General features: G+C 42.3%; 2 protein-coding genes across 6 annotated transcripts in view; one reads left to right on the forward strand and one right to left on the reverse strand.

Moving 5' to 3' along the window:
• Ptp99A (Protein tyrosine phosphatase 99A) overlaps nt 1-16,159 on the forward strand; it is a 153,327-nt gene that overhangs the window by 48,829 nt on the left and 88,339 nt on the right. For all 5 annotated transcript variants that reach the window (XM_089466305.1, XM_018013504.2, XM_089466342.1 and 2 more), the window contains exons 3-5: nt 11,113-11,282; nt 14,326-14,452; nt 15,338-15,461. In XM_089466305.1, the coding sequence (XP_089322431.1) occupies nt 11,113-11,282; nt 14,326-14,452; nt 15,338-15,461 (421 nt within the window). The remainder of the gene's footprint in view (nt 1-11,112; nt 11,283-14,325; nt 14,453-15,337; nt 15,462-16,159) is intronic.
• Nucleotides 7,640-10,569, reverse strand: LOC149270269 (uncharacterized). The gene has a single exon (XM_089466385.1). The coding sequence runs from the start codon at nt 9,842-9,844 to the stop codon at nt 8,177-8,179; it is 1,668 nt and encodes a 555-aa protein (XP_089322511.1). The 5' UTR covers nt 9,845-10,569; the 3' UTR covers nt 7,640-8,176.

Here is a 16,159-nt window from a genome sequence, read left to right on the forward strand (position 1 = left end):
TTTGAGTTTCCTTGATGGATTAATATGGTAGGCTAGGAGTATAGCGTTGGCATAGAAGAGAGAGAGAGTCGAGGCAATCTTTATTAGGGGATCTTCATAAACAATTTAAAGCTGAAGATCATGGTTGGGTTTGGGTAAAGACAGCGAGAAGCCAACACCACCTCGGCTTCCGCGTCTTTCTAACTGTCCGTGTTTGTTTCGTTTTTCTTGTTGTCCGAATGTTTGTGTTGCATAGGAATCCTAAAAATTTTAAAGTTTGTGTGTATTGGTGACGGTTTGGCAAGACCCACCCCACCGCCGACAGAGCTAAGGGAACCAGAGGATTCCGCCCGCCACTACCCGATCCACGTCTTGTGTATGTTGATGTATGTTGATGTATGTATGTATGTATACATGTATGTGTATATATGTATATATGTATATATGTAAACATGCGAATGGACGAAGATCGCTTTCATACTCGAGTACGCTCGTTACATAGATTTTATGGCGCCCAACGGGGGGCCTGAAATTCGAAGAGAGAAGTTAACGCCCGCTGCATTCATACATAAGATCGATACATTACAAACTATATGTTTACCGTTAGCTGTCAGCCATAAGGCAATCGTTGTGTTAAAATGCAAACGAATTTAATGTGAAATTTATAACTAAATATATTTGTGAAAAAGAAAAAAAACAAAAAAAACAAATTTTAGATAAAAAGTATGTATGTATAATCAATAATTAGATTTCAATTTTAATTAGTTTTGAAGCTCTGATGAGCAATTGTATTAATTAAAATTTGACATCTAATTATTATAGATAATTAAAAATTTAATGAAAATCACCTATTGAATGATCCCAGGGCAAATCAGAGAGCAGCAATAATATCCTTGGGTAACACCAAAGTAGTGCGCAAATTATGCAAGCTCTAAGATCATAGCTCCAGCTCCAGCTCCAATATTTGCCTGAAGCAGGCAGCGGCCGCGTAATGGCTGCGGGGAGGCGAGTTGTATAGATGCGGGTCACAGGACGCGGCAAGCTGTTGGCAAAAGCATCGCTAATTACTTGCTCATTATGCTGGCTATTTAGCTTTAATTACGCCAAGCGCCATCCATGACAAGGGCGACAACGAGACACTCTCAGACACACACACATATACACACACACACACTCCAACCGATATTCTACGGTAAAAACTCGCTAAAATGCTAGCTAACAAAGTAGCAACAACATTTGGAGCCTTTCACTTTTCACCTGCTTCTGCCGCTCGCCTTTGTCCCCGGCCAGCCCTCAAATGTGCAACGTTTTCTATTCAAGTGCCGCAGCGACAGGGAGAGTGGGGCAGCGTGAAGAGGGGCAGCGGCACGTGTAGCAATGTGATGCTGCGGCAATTTGCAGCCTTTCAAAGCGAATACACTGGGTCAGTGTCTGTATGTGTGTGTGCGAGTGTGTGTGTCCATGTGGCTTAGAGGCAAAAATGCTAGGGGTCTGTGTATAATGGCTGCAAAAAGTATGTGTATCAAAGACCGAATCATAGATAAAATCCTTCTATCAATTAAAGAGCTTAAATTGAATCATTTATGCAGCGTTTTAATGATATAAGAACACAAATATCATGAATTGCACATGTGACATGAAATATCTTTTATAATGCCGAAAAAGGTGGATTGAAATTGGTAAATATGTAAGGTATAACATCCTTCTGAATAGGTGTCTTTTGACTGAGTATAGCACAGCATTTTTAGCTATTTTTAGCCACATACTTCTGTTAGCGACTGTTGTGTGTTGTTTGGTCTCAAATTGATCTATTTTTAAATGTATGCAAAGGAAATTGTGGCTACGTGTTTGAGTGTAGTATACGACTGCAGGTGTGCAGGTATATAGGTATATACTATAGGGGTTGCACACCTGGCTAAAATATTAGATATGCTTTTATGCCGTTTATCCAATTCATATCATATGCTTGTTTTAAGCCGCATTTGTGTAATGAGTTGGAAGCACTTAATGCTGCCCGCCCAAACAATTACCAACCCTAACCCAGTTCTACCCTCTGGCTGAAGTTGAACATAATTGAAAAATGTATTCAATACGCCACCTACGCACACACACGCATACACGCACACATGTACACACTCTCTTTCACCTTTGCTTAAATTGTGAACTGACAGGTCTGTCAGCCTGCCTTCAATATGATGTCAGCATTATTGACTGATCCCTGATGCCTTGAATCGATTCAGTTCTCGTCTCATTTTGCTTGCCAAAAGACATTTTCATAAGCAAAACACTTGAGGTCAAACTGTGGGCAAGGCTCACCTGCTCCACGTGGTTCAATCATGGCCCATGCTTCACTGCCTCACTGCCTCATGCCACACGCCACTTGTCAGCATTCATCTGTATTTACAAAAGAAATGGCCAAACAGGATAGAGTTGGCCGGCAAACTGTATGTGCGACTGAAGGTAACCATGGCACGAACTGAAACTACCTGTATAGGTAGAGGGTGCTTTAATCTTCTATGATTGTCTATTGAATATTTGAATTACTAGAAATTGTAATAATGTTAAACATCAAAATTACAGGATATCTCGCATGTCTGTGCACACACTCGCATTGACTTGTGCGTGTGTGTGTGTATTATAATTTCATTATTCGTACCGCTCGAGCATAAAAAAAGGGATATCTTGTTGTCATGTGAACTGAGGCAGTGGCAGAGGCAGGATGGCCCCTGTCAGTAGCCGCTGTTCCCGGGTCTGTGGGTCGCTGCTTAAGCATTTATTTATGTTGGTCTGCAGCGAACAGGCAGCACCACAGCCAGAGGAGATGACGGAGTGTCTTTTCAATCAGGCAGCCAGTCAGCCCGGGCAGTCAATCAGACAGCCAGACACACACGCACGCATCCTTTGCGAGACAGCTGTCCTTGGCACGTGGCTCAAGTAAGCGCAAATAAAAGCATGCAGAAAAAAAAAGAAGAAAAACATGAGAATGAACGGAAAATAATAAAATGGCCTAGCCAATGTCTGCGAGTAGCGAGAAGCATCAGTTTTAATTGAATAATTGTTCAACCACTTGGATGCGAAATGCGTAAGAATGACGGTCGAGGCCAGCAGCTGCAGCAGCAGGAGCACCAGCAGGAGCTGTAGCAGGAGCCGGCCAATGTGAAATGTGGTTAATGCAATTGGCTCAACAGCCAGCGGAAAATGATGAAATGCATTTTAATGGAGGCGCCACGCTTTGCAGTAAGGTTGAATACAGACAAGCAATACGAAGGAAATCACTCGGAAGTAAAAGGAAATTAAAGCCAAATTACAACAACTACGCAGCATTCTAGATAGAACGGAGGCGTGGCTGTTGGCACACGAATGCGGCTAATGCTGTTGCCATGGCTTTAAAGCGTTTCACTCCGATGCAAAAATTGCTTCGAAATGCTTGGTAAATGGCCGCTTACCAAATTCCCAGCAACTTGTTGGGCCCCTTTGTCGAAATGCAGGCGAGAGGGCAAGTGAAATGAACTGCAGCAGCAGGAGCAGCAGGAGCAGCAGAGGCAGCAGGAGCAGGCGGTGATCAGGTCGGACGGACAGTCGAATGTATGACGGGGCAAGCAGTGTGCCTTTGCAAGGCGATTGGCAGTCAGTTGCTGACTGCCAAAGGGCAACACAGCACAAGGATTAAAAGCCAAATGGCCCTGCGTCGAACAAATGCTCCAATGCTGCCCAGCATTCAGCATCCAGCATCCAGCATCAGGCATCTGGCATCCAGCATCCAGCATTCAGCATCCTGGGCAGTCAATGTCAATTTCGTGGCATTTTTGGCTGGCGAGCAACGCATATTCGAGTGAATTTCGCGCTATATGCAGGCAGCTGGATCATAAAGTTTTGCACATGTTCCAAATGGATGGAGCTCCAATAAAGCAGCTTAAAGTCGAGAAAACCCCCTGACTGAAAGTACATAAGAGTGCGCGAGTCAGAAAAAAACTCCATTTGAATGAGGCGGATTAACTAGTCAAACTACCAGTCGGGAGACCAGATTTCACACAGATTTCAGCGTAACTTTGTAACAAGTTTCGCTTTAGGTTTAAGAGCGATTGTCATTAAAGATCTGCTAGCTGTCCAAACAGTTTTAGCTATGACTAAATATCACTTAAATTTTTAAATCAACCTTAAATCATTATTTGCTTTAATTTATATATAATATATAGCTATATTGTATATTTGACCTATAGGTAAATTTTCACTTCACATAATAGTACATAATTAGTTTTACATTAAATTTTAATTATTATAAAAAAAAATATTAATATGCACAAAATATTTAAATATTGTAGTTAAATAATAAACAATAAATAATAAATAAAAAATTAAAAATAATAAAAAATAAATAAGAAAAATTAAATAACAAATAATAAATAACAAAAATTAAATAAGAAAAATTAAATATTAAATAATAAATAGTTCAAAAGGCTGCAGATGTAAAGCGCTTTCGATATAGTTCGATGGGTTTCCTAATGCAGTTTCACAAGTAATATTTAGCTAGTAACATGATTCAGAAGTGATAGTGATCTACCTGTAGTGCTTTACAATAATATAATACCTCACACACACACACACCTGTTGCAGGGCATTAAGTGTGTCTGATATAATCGAGTGCAGCTAATTGTCAATGCTCCAGAGTTGAGTTCAAAGGCCGAAGGACAACAGTTGAACTGCTGTCAGCACGCATCGCACTGGCTGTCGCTGGCGCTGACCCGCAACTAACTGCAGCAGTAGCAGCAGTAGCAGCAGCAGCAACAGCAGTAGCCACGCCCACGGCCGCCTCTGTTTGCCCCAGCTGCTGACACGCTCTTAATGGGCCGCACTTGCAATTGGATTCTCTGGAGGGCCATTGCTGGGGCTTAGCCGTGCAGTGCCGAGCAGCTCCATTTGCTTTGGTTATGCTTGGCTAGCAAGTGCTTTCTCTTCTTCTTGTTGTTGTTGTTGTTATTGCTGCAGTTGTTGGCCATTGAATTGGTCAGAAGCGTTGGCCAATCGGACACGTCTAAATGCACTAATAATGGTAATGATTTGAACTCGAACACGACGCAATGGACGCAACGGTGCATGAATTCAATTTTAATACAACTAACAACAAGTGCAGACACGTACAGACAGACAGCCAGAGGGACGGACAGACGAACGGACGAAGAGTCGGAGGTATGGCCAGAAAGACTGGCAGACAGACAGACAGACAGATGGACGCTTAGATTGCCATGGCAGCAGACGGCACAAGAGGCTTCTGTTGTTGGGTGAGCGAAATTATTTTACGTTGATTAGAATCAACATAAATAAAATTAATTGTTGCCGCTTCGTCTGTCTCGTTCGCTTTTCAGGGGTTGCATTCAATTTGATTATTAGCATTTGCTCAACCGAAACGCACTCGACTGTGCCACAGGCCACAGTGCAACCGGCTGCTGTAGTGCCCCCAGAGGGTTGCTTGAGCTCATGCTTGAGTCACTTGTAGCTGGCCAATTTTTTAAGGCTTGCGCTGGGATGTGCCCAAGATGTGACAGTAGTGGGCCTTAGTGATGAGAAAATACTAAAGGAAATTCCATCTGAGTGCGTGAGAAGTGCGTCACGTCAAGAGATGGGAATAAGGGGGAGTATGTAAATAAAAATAGTAAAGTAAAAATTTTAAATGATTGTTGAGCACAAATAAAGTAAGTCGAAATGTGTAAAATATATATTTAAATAATATGTTTATATATATAAAATACAAAATAATGATTAAATATATTAAATAAAAATTTCGATGTATGAACTACAATGTTTATTATTTATTTATTACTTTATAAAAAAAAAATTAATAAAAATGGTATAGGATTAAATTAAGAAATGTATAAAAATGTGGACCAGTAATCGATAGAAATATCTACTTTAAATATATATTTTAAAAAATGGTTTTGTTATTATTACTGTAACATTAATCGCATGACACGCGCTCATCTCTAGCCAGGTCAGGCGGGTCGTCAGTCCCTTGGGTAGTCGCGCAGTCAGCCAAATAAGTACTCGTAATTATTATTTATTTACGTGGCTCTCGTCTGCTTGGCTGCATAATTTTGGGCTGGTTTTTTAATTGGCCAGTGGCTGGGGCAACTTTGTATCTATCGAAGTGATTGCCCATTCAATATGTCCACTGTGTACACACGCACACACACACACAGGGACATTTGCAACATTTTGCACTCGCGCATAAATTGTGCGCAATTGTTTCCTGAGTCACGGCTGACATTATGCGAAGCAAGAGTTGCTTGTGGTGCGAGTGATGTGGGTGGCTTGGTGGGCAGCCTGATGCGAACCAACAGCCGTCGCGATTTCGCATCGAAAAATGATCAGGAAATTAAACAGCCCACACTGCCTGGTGCGAAGATGCGCCCGCCGCCTCATCAGCATGCGACTGGCATAATAAGTATGCAAAATCTTTCTCTCTGCCAGCTGCAGCGCTCCCATTCGACGACTGTGGTGCAACGTGGTGCCGAAAGCCATAAATTACACAAAAGTGACCACCAACAGCACCAGGGACAGTCGCTGGCAGCAGTCGCAGCATTAGCTGCCAGCACAATGCCTCATAGAGTGGGCTGTGGAGTAGTACAGTTGGTCAGCTTATAATATGCAAAATATGCCCTTACTGCGCCAAGCAACCAGCCAACCTCCTCCCCCTTCCCCACTGCTGGCTGCGGCACAGTTGTCGCCCAGCCCAGCTGCCAAGTAATTAAACGCGTTGCCCAGTCGCCCTCGCACGGCCCACGAAAAAAACATGCAGCAGAATTGTCAATTCTTATGGCCATTGTGTTGGCCACGCACGCACACAAACACGCACTCTCACATACACCCACGCACACACAGCGACTGCAAGCGTATTGCTATGTTTATGAAATACCATGGGAACAGCTCCTGCCAAATAGATTCGCTGAGTGGCGAATGCATGTAAATCAGACTCAACTAATTCTATAGCATACTTTTCAACAACAACTGCTTTCGAAAAATCTTAACCAGCAAATAGGTCTAAGAGCCACCAGAACTATATAATATTTACATGTTTATTCCATATGCACTATTTCCAGTCTTCGTCTGTTGTTATTGCTTGCAATTTGGGGCTAGATCCAGTGAAAGTTCATATCGCTTTATTTTGGGCTTTATTTCTATTGAAGCCTGCGCCACAGAGCTCCGCAATGTTATTCCATATAGGATGGAAATATGTTAATGTGTGTCTCCAGTTTACGTAGCTATTAGTTACACATCACCCAGCTGCTCCCGTTCGCCAAATTTCTGCTGTAAGCGACTCAGTCTAATACCCAAAATCATAGCCATTGCCATAGAAATGAAATTCGAATGCAATTTAAAGCGAGTACCGCGCCTAGCCTATGGCCGGTCTGGAATGCCTTTGTAGGCATTGCACGGCTCAACGATATTTTTGGCCATAATGTCGTCTGTTCTGGCTGCATGCGGCAGAACGACAACAGTTGCTATAACGCAACCGCTAAGCCACTACTGCCACGAGAATCGAGGGGCTGTCATAGACGGGCTATAGAAATGTTCATCGCAAATTGCATGGAAGTTGATTGTGGAAGAGATGATGTTGCTGCTGCAACTAGTTGCATTGCTGTCGGCGTTTGTTTTTCTGCATGTGAACGAATACACTTGACTGTGATGGTGTTTAGTTTTGTATTGATTCTTTATTCTGTTGGGCCCGGGTTTTTATACCCAGACTCATGTATAATTTTAACCATTAAATCTAGTGCGTCTATTGCTGAGTGTGTAAGGCTCAGCATTGGTCTATTACATATTCTTAACTTATCGCGTAGTTTGTAAGACTCCGCATTGGTTTATTAGCTATTATTATTTTATTGCTGAGTTTATAAGACTCCGCGTTGGCTTATTAGCTATTCTTATGCTATCGCTGAGTTTGTAATGCTCAGCGCTCGCCTCTTACGTATTCTAATCGCTAAGGGTCAGGGTCATAATTTGTGCCCAGTTTGACAGTTCACACTTGAAACATATGTCATTTATTTTATGCTAGTTGTCGAGTGCATAGCGCGTACGTTCCCCTACTTATCATATTTCTATGTTCATGCATGTGCATGAACATTCTGCGGGGGGCCAAAGTGGGTAACGTCCAGAACTGCTATCTGTGGATTTCTAAATAATATTCAGGACAAATACAAATTTAATAATTGTTAGTATTCTTGACGAAATGATCATGATCAAGGATTGCAACCTTATGTTCGTGCCTGAACATTCTGCAGGGCCCAGAGAATGTGACATCCAGATAAACCGAGTATGCCACCATCACCTTGGTCTTTTGCTCAGGTGGCGGCTCCCATGCCAAGTGAAGTCGTGCCTCTTTAAAGAACTTCTGTGGCTTGTAGGTGTCATCGTTTTTTGCATTAATACAGCTGATTGCATCTGTTGAGGACGTTGTCGATCGCTTCATTGTTGCCGAGGCCAAAGCCTCCAAGTGATAGATGTCCTTCTGTTGATGCTGATGCCTTATTGTGCCTATTGTTATGATTGTAGTGGTTATGATTGTTTCCTTTAATATGTTGCTGCTACTTCCAATTGACTCCTTTTCTGATGTAATTGTACTTGCAGCTTTAATTTCCATTGTTGGTGGCGCTGCTGTGGTCATCACTGAAGAGTTTGAGTCGGCATTGTTGCTTTTCTCTTCAGCTGCACTTCCAGTCGCTGTTGCAGTCTCCGCAGAAGTTTGCTCTTCCGTCGTGCTGCCAACTGTGGAAATATCATCCATTGGTCGAACTTCCAATTGGATATCTGTTGATGTATCTTCAGTGATACTCAACGTCGATGTCGAAGTTGTGGCAGAAATTCCATTCTCGTCCGCATCTTCTATGTGCTCCGGATCCTTTGTCGGAGTTGGTGGAGCCCAGATCTTTTTTATCGATCTCTTGTCTTCACCTATATTTGGTTTTGTTGTTACCACTTGAACCTTATTACGTTGTTCAGTAGCTTTATTTATATTTCCTCCCACGTGGAGGCTTGCCGGCGGGTTGTAATCCCACTTTTTGAACACTATTGCATCCAAAGCAGCCTGATATGCGGTCATCTCATCAGCTGTGACGTTGTCGCTGTTATCAGAGGTGCTCACGCAATTGCGGATACTGCCTTCATCGTTATCCTTCAGCAGTTCCATGTCCACAGGCAAATAACGTTTGTAGCGTTTGCATAAATAGTCCCACGCTGAATTGTAGTTACCCACTCCAATTGAGAAATGGCTTATAACTCGTTGACCTTCTCCTTTGAGATACATTTTGAGGTATATCAGTTTCGTCTTGTCGCTGATATCCTTTCTGTTGTGAATTATTTTGGTGAACTGCTCGAAGAACGTTGGCCACGCCTTAGGACTTCCATTAAAGTGAGGAAGTGTCGGTTTCGGTCGCTTTGGAGTGTCTTCTTTTACGATTTGCAGTGCACTTATTTTCCTTTCCAGTTTTTTCGACACTGTGTACACTTTGAGTTCCAGTTCGTCTATGTACTCGATTTCGAAGGCAGGCCTTTCATATTTTACCTCCAAATCTTTCAGTGTTGACTGGACTTTCTTCCAGAGGAAATCTAGCGTATCTTTGTAGCTAACGATTTCATCCTGGTTGCTGAGCTCAATGTTGGCCAGCACCTCTTCAATGTGCAGCCTTACTCTTTGAGCTCTTTCGTCCACAAGGCTTACCAACTTCTCTATTGGGCTCGACCAACCAAATGAAAACATCTCTTGCTTTGATGTTTCTGGTCTCGTTTCCCAACTATAAAGTTGTTTTGTGTCTATGGCGTGGTCGGCAACTTCGACTTTCATGAACTCTTTATTGGTTCTGATTTCTGCCATTATGCCACCATATTTCTCTTTAAATATTGATGGTTGACGACACAGTTGTTTGTTTATTGTAGATCCATTGGCTTATCCCGTTGGAGGTTTTTTTGTTTTGATCACCAGGTTGATCTTGCTGTGCCTCGACTCACAGCTTGGGTTGGAAAGCCAATGCACAAATCTATAATACTAGCACTTCACTTTGTACTAATCACAAACATTTTTCCTTGTGGATGAAATTGAAGTATTCAAAATACTTCATCCGGCTCGAAGGACCATGAACGAATACACTTGACTGTGATGGTGTTTAGTTTTGTATTGATTCTTTATTCTGTTGGGCCCGGGTTTTTATACCCAGACTCATGTATAATTTTAACCATTAAATCTAGTGCGTCTATTGCTGAGTGTGTAAGGCTCAGCATTGGTCTATTACATATTCTTAACTTATCGCGTAGTTTGTAAGACTCCGCATTGGTTTATTAGCTATTATTATTTTATTGCTGAGTTTATAAGACTCCGCGTTGGCTTATTAGCTATTCTTATGCTATCGCTGAGTTTGTAATGCTCAGCGCTCGCCTCTTACGTATTCTAATCGCTAAGGGTCAGGGTCATAATTTGTGCCCAGTTTGACAGTTCACACTTGAAACATATGTCATTTATTTTATGCTAGTTGTCGAGTGCATAGCGCGTACGTTCCCCTACTTATCATATTTCTATGTTCATGCATGTGCATGAACAGCATGATTTTTCGATTCATCGGCATCGGCCCGAATATTCACGTCGTGTAGGTGCTTGGGCATTGCACGAACCGGACATTTGCATCAGCCTAATGCTTATTAGGCACACTCGAACGCTTACGAGATTGTGTGGAGCGGCACGAGCTCTGTAAAAGGAGCGTGCAGCAACCCCTCTCGACTAAAATCGATTTGCTGTTTTTATAATTTTAATTGAAGCTCGGCTTTGCTCAGCAAATCCAACCCAAGCTGCCAGTCTGCATTGCATTTTGGCAATTTCCTAAACAAATATTACACAAAGGATCAAATCGTAAGCATTTACACACACACACACACATACGCATTCACCTGTGCATCGGAATGTGCAACATGGAGTCGAGTCGCTTTGAGGTCGGGTTTCGTCCATGTTTTGTAATTAAAATGCCTGCAAGACATTTTAGCAACATTTTCGGCAATTTGAGCTTAGACCACACTTTTCCTTTTGACCCACACTCCGAATGCTTTTCACTCTTCACTCATTTCTCATTTCTCGTTTCGCTCCTCTCCTTGCAGACGTCACGAATCTGGACTACGTCAAGGTAACGGCCGAGGCTGGCAAGAACGTGACCATACCCTGTCCGGGCGTCACAGAGCACTCGCTGGTGGACACTTTGGTCTGGAAGACAGCGTCGACGACAATCGCACAGTTTGCCAATCGCATTCCGTTGCTCCACAGCCCCAGGGTAAGTAGAGGCCATCAAACAAACTGCGATAAGCCGGAAGGTGAAGCAAGTCCTATGATTGATCCAATTTACTACTTTGGACTGGTTAGATTTATTATTAAAACGAATTTATTTCCCAGTCCGCTTGCTAATGAAAAGCAATTGTTGTTGTGAATTCCATTAATCTTGTATCAACCGGCCAATGGCAGTGGCAAATCTCTGGAGTGCAGTTATAACTCAAATTGCAATCCGACTTGGCTTCATATTAGAATTCATTACCCACTTGCCATATTTCGGCACTTGACGGCCCGAGTTGGGGCCACTTGAGTTTGGCCATTAAATATTTTTGGTTGGCAGACAAAAGGAAGCACAAAAAACAGAGGCAGAAGCAGGAGAAGCAGGAGCAGCAGAAGCAGCAGAAGAAGGTGGCTGTTAAAATAATTGATAGCCAGTTAGTTGCAAGGCGGCTGTTTGAACTTTGCCAGCGACGGCAACGACGACGGCGACGACGACGGCAACGGCGACAGCGACACAGGCGAACAAAAAGAAAGTGCAGCGAAAGTCAGGAGAACTAAGTGGCCATCAGTGGGCGTTCGAGTTGGCTGCAGACAGTGGGGCCAATATATTTTTAATGTTTGATAGTTGTAGTAAAATAAAAACGACAAGGCGCAAAAATGGTTTAAGTGGCTGCCAAGCAGCGCCAAGCAGCAACGCCAACTCCAACAGCTGCTGCTGCTGCTACCGCTGCTCCTGCTCCTGCTCCTGCTGCTGCTGCTCCTGCTGCTGCCTTAAACGCACTCCGGGGGCCCCATCGAGGCGGGGCAAACAAAATGAAGAATGAACAAGTTTCAGCTGCAGCCCGAACAAGGCCCTGGGACTAGGCAGGACGCGGCAGCAGCCACCCCCTGCGTGCCCATCCCCTCAGCTATCGTGTTAAATGGCAAACTGGGACACTTGAGCTGCAGCCAAGCCAAAGTTGGCGTCGAGCTAAGCAGAGAGTTTACCTGGCTTGCAGCCGCGACGCTCTCGCTCATATTTCTTAGCCAATTTGGCCTTTGCCATTGCTCAATGTGCGACGGCTGTGCGCCTGCACAGTGGGCCAGAAGACCATATAAATTGGTGTGGATTTATAAAAAAGTTACCAAGTCCAATTTCCAATTAAACAGTGAAATATTTTAGTTACATTTTTTTTTTTTTATCAACTATGAAATTGCTTAAACTTTTTATTTATTTTCCCACAACTGTAATTTAAAATTTTTTTTTTTATAAATAAAGCATTTTATATACATAAAAAAAAAGTTGAATTAAATGAATTTACAATTTGTGCTACCTTCACAGGTATTAAAATTATTTATACATTTTTTTTTAAAATTTTTATTAAATTAAATTTTGTTTCTAAATTTAATTTTTTCTCCACTGTAGTTTCGCATTGTTTAAGCTATTGCTCCACTGTGCAGTGTGTACTTTATGCTTGGCTATTATGTGTATTAAAAGTTTTTCAGTCCGTCGTAGTAGCTGCTTCATTTTATTACAACTGACACACTCTCCACACACACACACGCTGGCTCCCTCTCTCTCTCTCTCTCTCTCTCACTCTCTGCTAAGCAGCTATTAACTTTTGTTTTATGGCTGCGGCTAAAAAGGGAAATAAGAAAGAGAATGATTCATGTTACTGTCGCCGACTGGTCTTTGCCAGTTCTTAGCTGCAGCTCAACTTTGTAAGATGCTCGACTGTCAGATTTTGGAGTCTGACTGATGCTATCTGGACACATCGTTGAGGCTGTCAGGCGCACACAGCTTAAGTGCAAATTTGTTGCATGTAATTAAAATTTTGTTGCAATTTCCTGCTCGGCTGCAGATTGAACTGTAAATTGAAATTCCATTGTGGAAAAATATTTAGGGTGAAATTGTTTTTGCGGCCAGCAGCACATAGTTTATTGCTTAATAATCAAATCCGATCGATCAACAATTTCATGCCACAAGACTGTAGTCAAGACCCAGACGAATGTGCTAGCAATTTTGTGGCCAAAGACACACACACTGACACAGACACAGACACAGACAGACACAGACAGACACACACTTATGTCGTCTGGCCAGCCCACAGAGAGCTCAACAGGGCAGGTGCACAAAGCGCTTTAGTAAAAACCTGAAATTTTCGTTTTAACCAAAAAACAATTCCCCTAAAGAAGAGCCTAGGCCCCTAACAATGAAATGTCAGAGATTTCAAACAGTTTTTAGCACAAAATCCTTAATAGGTTTTCAAGAAATAATACCGTTTACATACACACATATATACATATATGGGCTAAGGACTGTGGCTCTGCCCAGGCTCGGCTCGTTCATCAGGCTGCAAGCGTATTAAATGTTTTGCATTTATAAATGCTTTTCTACGTGCAGTGGAGCTCAAATCAAACTTTAAAGTAATTTGCGTGCATTGCCCCCCAAAACTCAATTTGCCAGGGCTCAATTATGGAGACAACAACAACAGCAGCAGCAGCAGAAGCAACAACAAGCACATGTGCATTGAAAAGTTATCGTCTACAACTACAAATTGTCGCCAGAGTCAAATGTTGTCCCAATGTTTGGGGCTATTTTAAGTGCTGTCCACTCGATAGCTGCACTGTGTGTGTGTGTGTGTGTGAGGGGCGGTCCTGTTTGGAGGCGTGGCTATGCAGCAAACTTGCTTTTGCTAACTTATTTGTCTTTTGTATTAAAAAGTTTGTGTGCAGCCTAAAGTAGAAACTCGTGTTGTCCACATTGTTGCCGGCCACTGTCAACGTCCCCATCTCCATGTCCGTTTGCAGTTTTGTTTTCATTTCGCCCTGCCACCCCCTCAGTCCTGCCTATCTTGCTCCACTTTAACTGCACTTGTTTTGCACACGTTTCTGACAAATTTGTTTGTTATGCCAACTGATGTCAGATCCAACGCAATGCAGGCGCCCAGTTAGCATTCGTATTCTCGCATTCTCGATTTCGAATGAAATAATTAACCCCAATAATTAGTCCCATTCCTTCTCTCATTCTCGTTCTCATTTTGTCTTTTTTTTTTTTTTTTTTGCAGATTCAACTGTTATCGGACAATTTCGGCCTGCAGTTCGCCCCGGCCCTGGCGAGCGACACATCGGAGTACATTTGTCTAGTCAACGATCGGCATATACCAGAGGCCATTGTTGATCTGCTGGTGCAGGGTAAGTAAGAAAGAGAGATAGTCTAGAACAGCATATTACAGTGAGTAGCATTAATATTCGTTTTGAATTTTTTTTAATTTTATTAGTTATGTTAAGTATACTATATTGATATATACCTCATCGGAAAGGTTATTAATGTTACTCACTGTATATGATATTTAATGGCATTGCTGCTGTCAGGCGGAATTCCAATTAGATATTTCGCTGAGGTTTTAAATATGAAATTGTTTAAATAAACAAATTCAATTTTGATTTATAGCTCTTGCATTTTAAGTTTGCTCTTTGTTATTAATTTAATTTTAATTTAATTTAATTTCGATTTTCTTGAACGGTGAACTTACCTTTAGTTTACTCTCGCTCTTTCTCATGCTCATGCATTAAATACTCTTGCCCTGCTTTCATCTCCATTCAGCTGGCTTAGCAACTAGAGCAGATTTCGCTCGAGTATGGGACAGACAGCAGCTCCATCATATTACATTTCATACATATATTTCTGTTCTGCTTCTGCCTTTCATGATTTTCTTCCTTTTTATTCGTTTGGTTTGCCATTCGCCATTTAATGAAAGCCTTAACAACATTAATGATTTATCCGGTTTCCTTCCATTTTGGTGATTTCATTTGCAGTTATGTGTCCGTGTGTGTGTGTGTGAGTGTGTGCGTACGCGTGCGTGTGCGTGTGTATACAATTTCGATTTTCTCACCACAACTCACACACACGCACACACATACATACACACACGTTCGTTTTCTTGTCATGATTTCCATTTGCATTTCACTGATAGCTGCCAGTTTTCTTTTTTATTTTTATTTTTTTTTTGCTCGCTCTTCTCATGTGTTTTTCTTTCTCTCTCTCTCCCCTCTCTCTCTTTCTCGCTCGTCACACAGATGTGCCCGATCCACCGGAGCGTCCTTTGTTAATAAGTTTCACATCACGCTCCGTGAACTTATCCTGGGCGCACTCCCAGCATCCACGGAATGCGCCAGTGACGCATTTCATTATTGAAACTCGGTAAGTACAGCAAACGTAGCTAGAGCTTCAGTACATTAAATCCATAAAGTTACCCATCTATCTGTCTCTCTCACACTCCCACTTACCCTCTCCTTGTTGCTCTCTCTATTTATTGGAATTAGAGCATTTCAATGCCAAAGATTGTTTTGTCTAGCCATATATAATATATATTATGTACCATAACTATCTTTACCATCCACATTCTTGCCGTATAAATCGCATGTGCCACGCCCCCGGAAACATGTTCAGCGGCCAGGCAATGGCTGGCTGCGCCTCCCTTGCTCCAGTCTTTGTCGCGCGTACGCATGCAATCAATTAAAATCATGCGTTTATTGCTTTCCGCTCGCCGCTCTTTGATAAATTTCCATTGCATATATTGCAGCTGCCACGCCTCCTGCAACTCGGCCCACTTACCGTTGGGTGTCCTGTAATTAATATGTAAAGCATTGGCTGTGATATGCGCGCATATCCACAGCGATACGCACTTCACTTGTGCTCCATTTAAATAGAAAAGAAAACACGCACACACACACACACGCACAGGCACACAGTCACACACACACACACACATACGCATACACAGACTCACGCTTGAGAAGACGTTCTTGCAGCGGCTATTTTCCGAATAACTTGAACTCAATGCGCGGCATGAACATAAAAAGAGAAGAAGAAGAAGAAACGATTGCCGCGAGTGCAAT

Source organism: Drosophila arizonae, chromosome 2 (genome assembly GCF_054131065.1).
Source record: "Drosophila arizonae isolate 15081-1271.41 chromosome 2, UAZ_ARI_1.0, whole genome shotgun sequence".
Taxonomy (NCBI): Eukaryota; Metazoa; Arthropoda; class Insecta; order Diptera; family Drosophilidae; genus Drosophila; species Drosophila arizonae.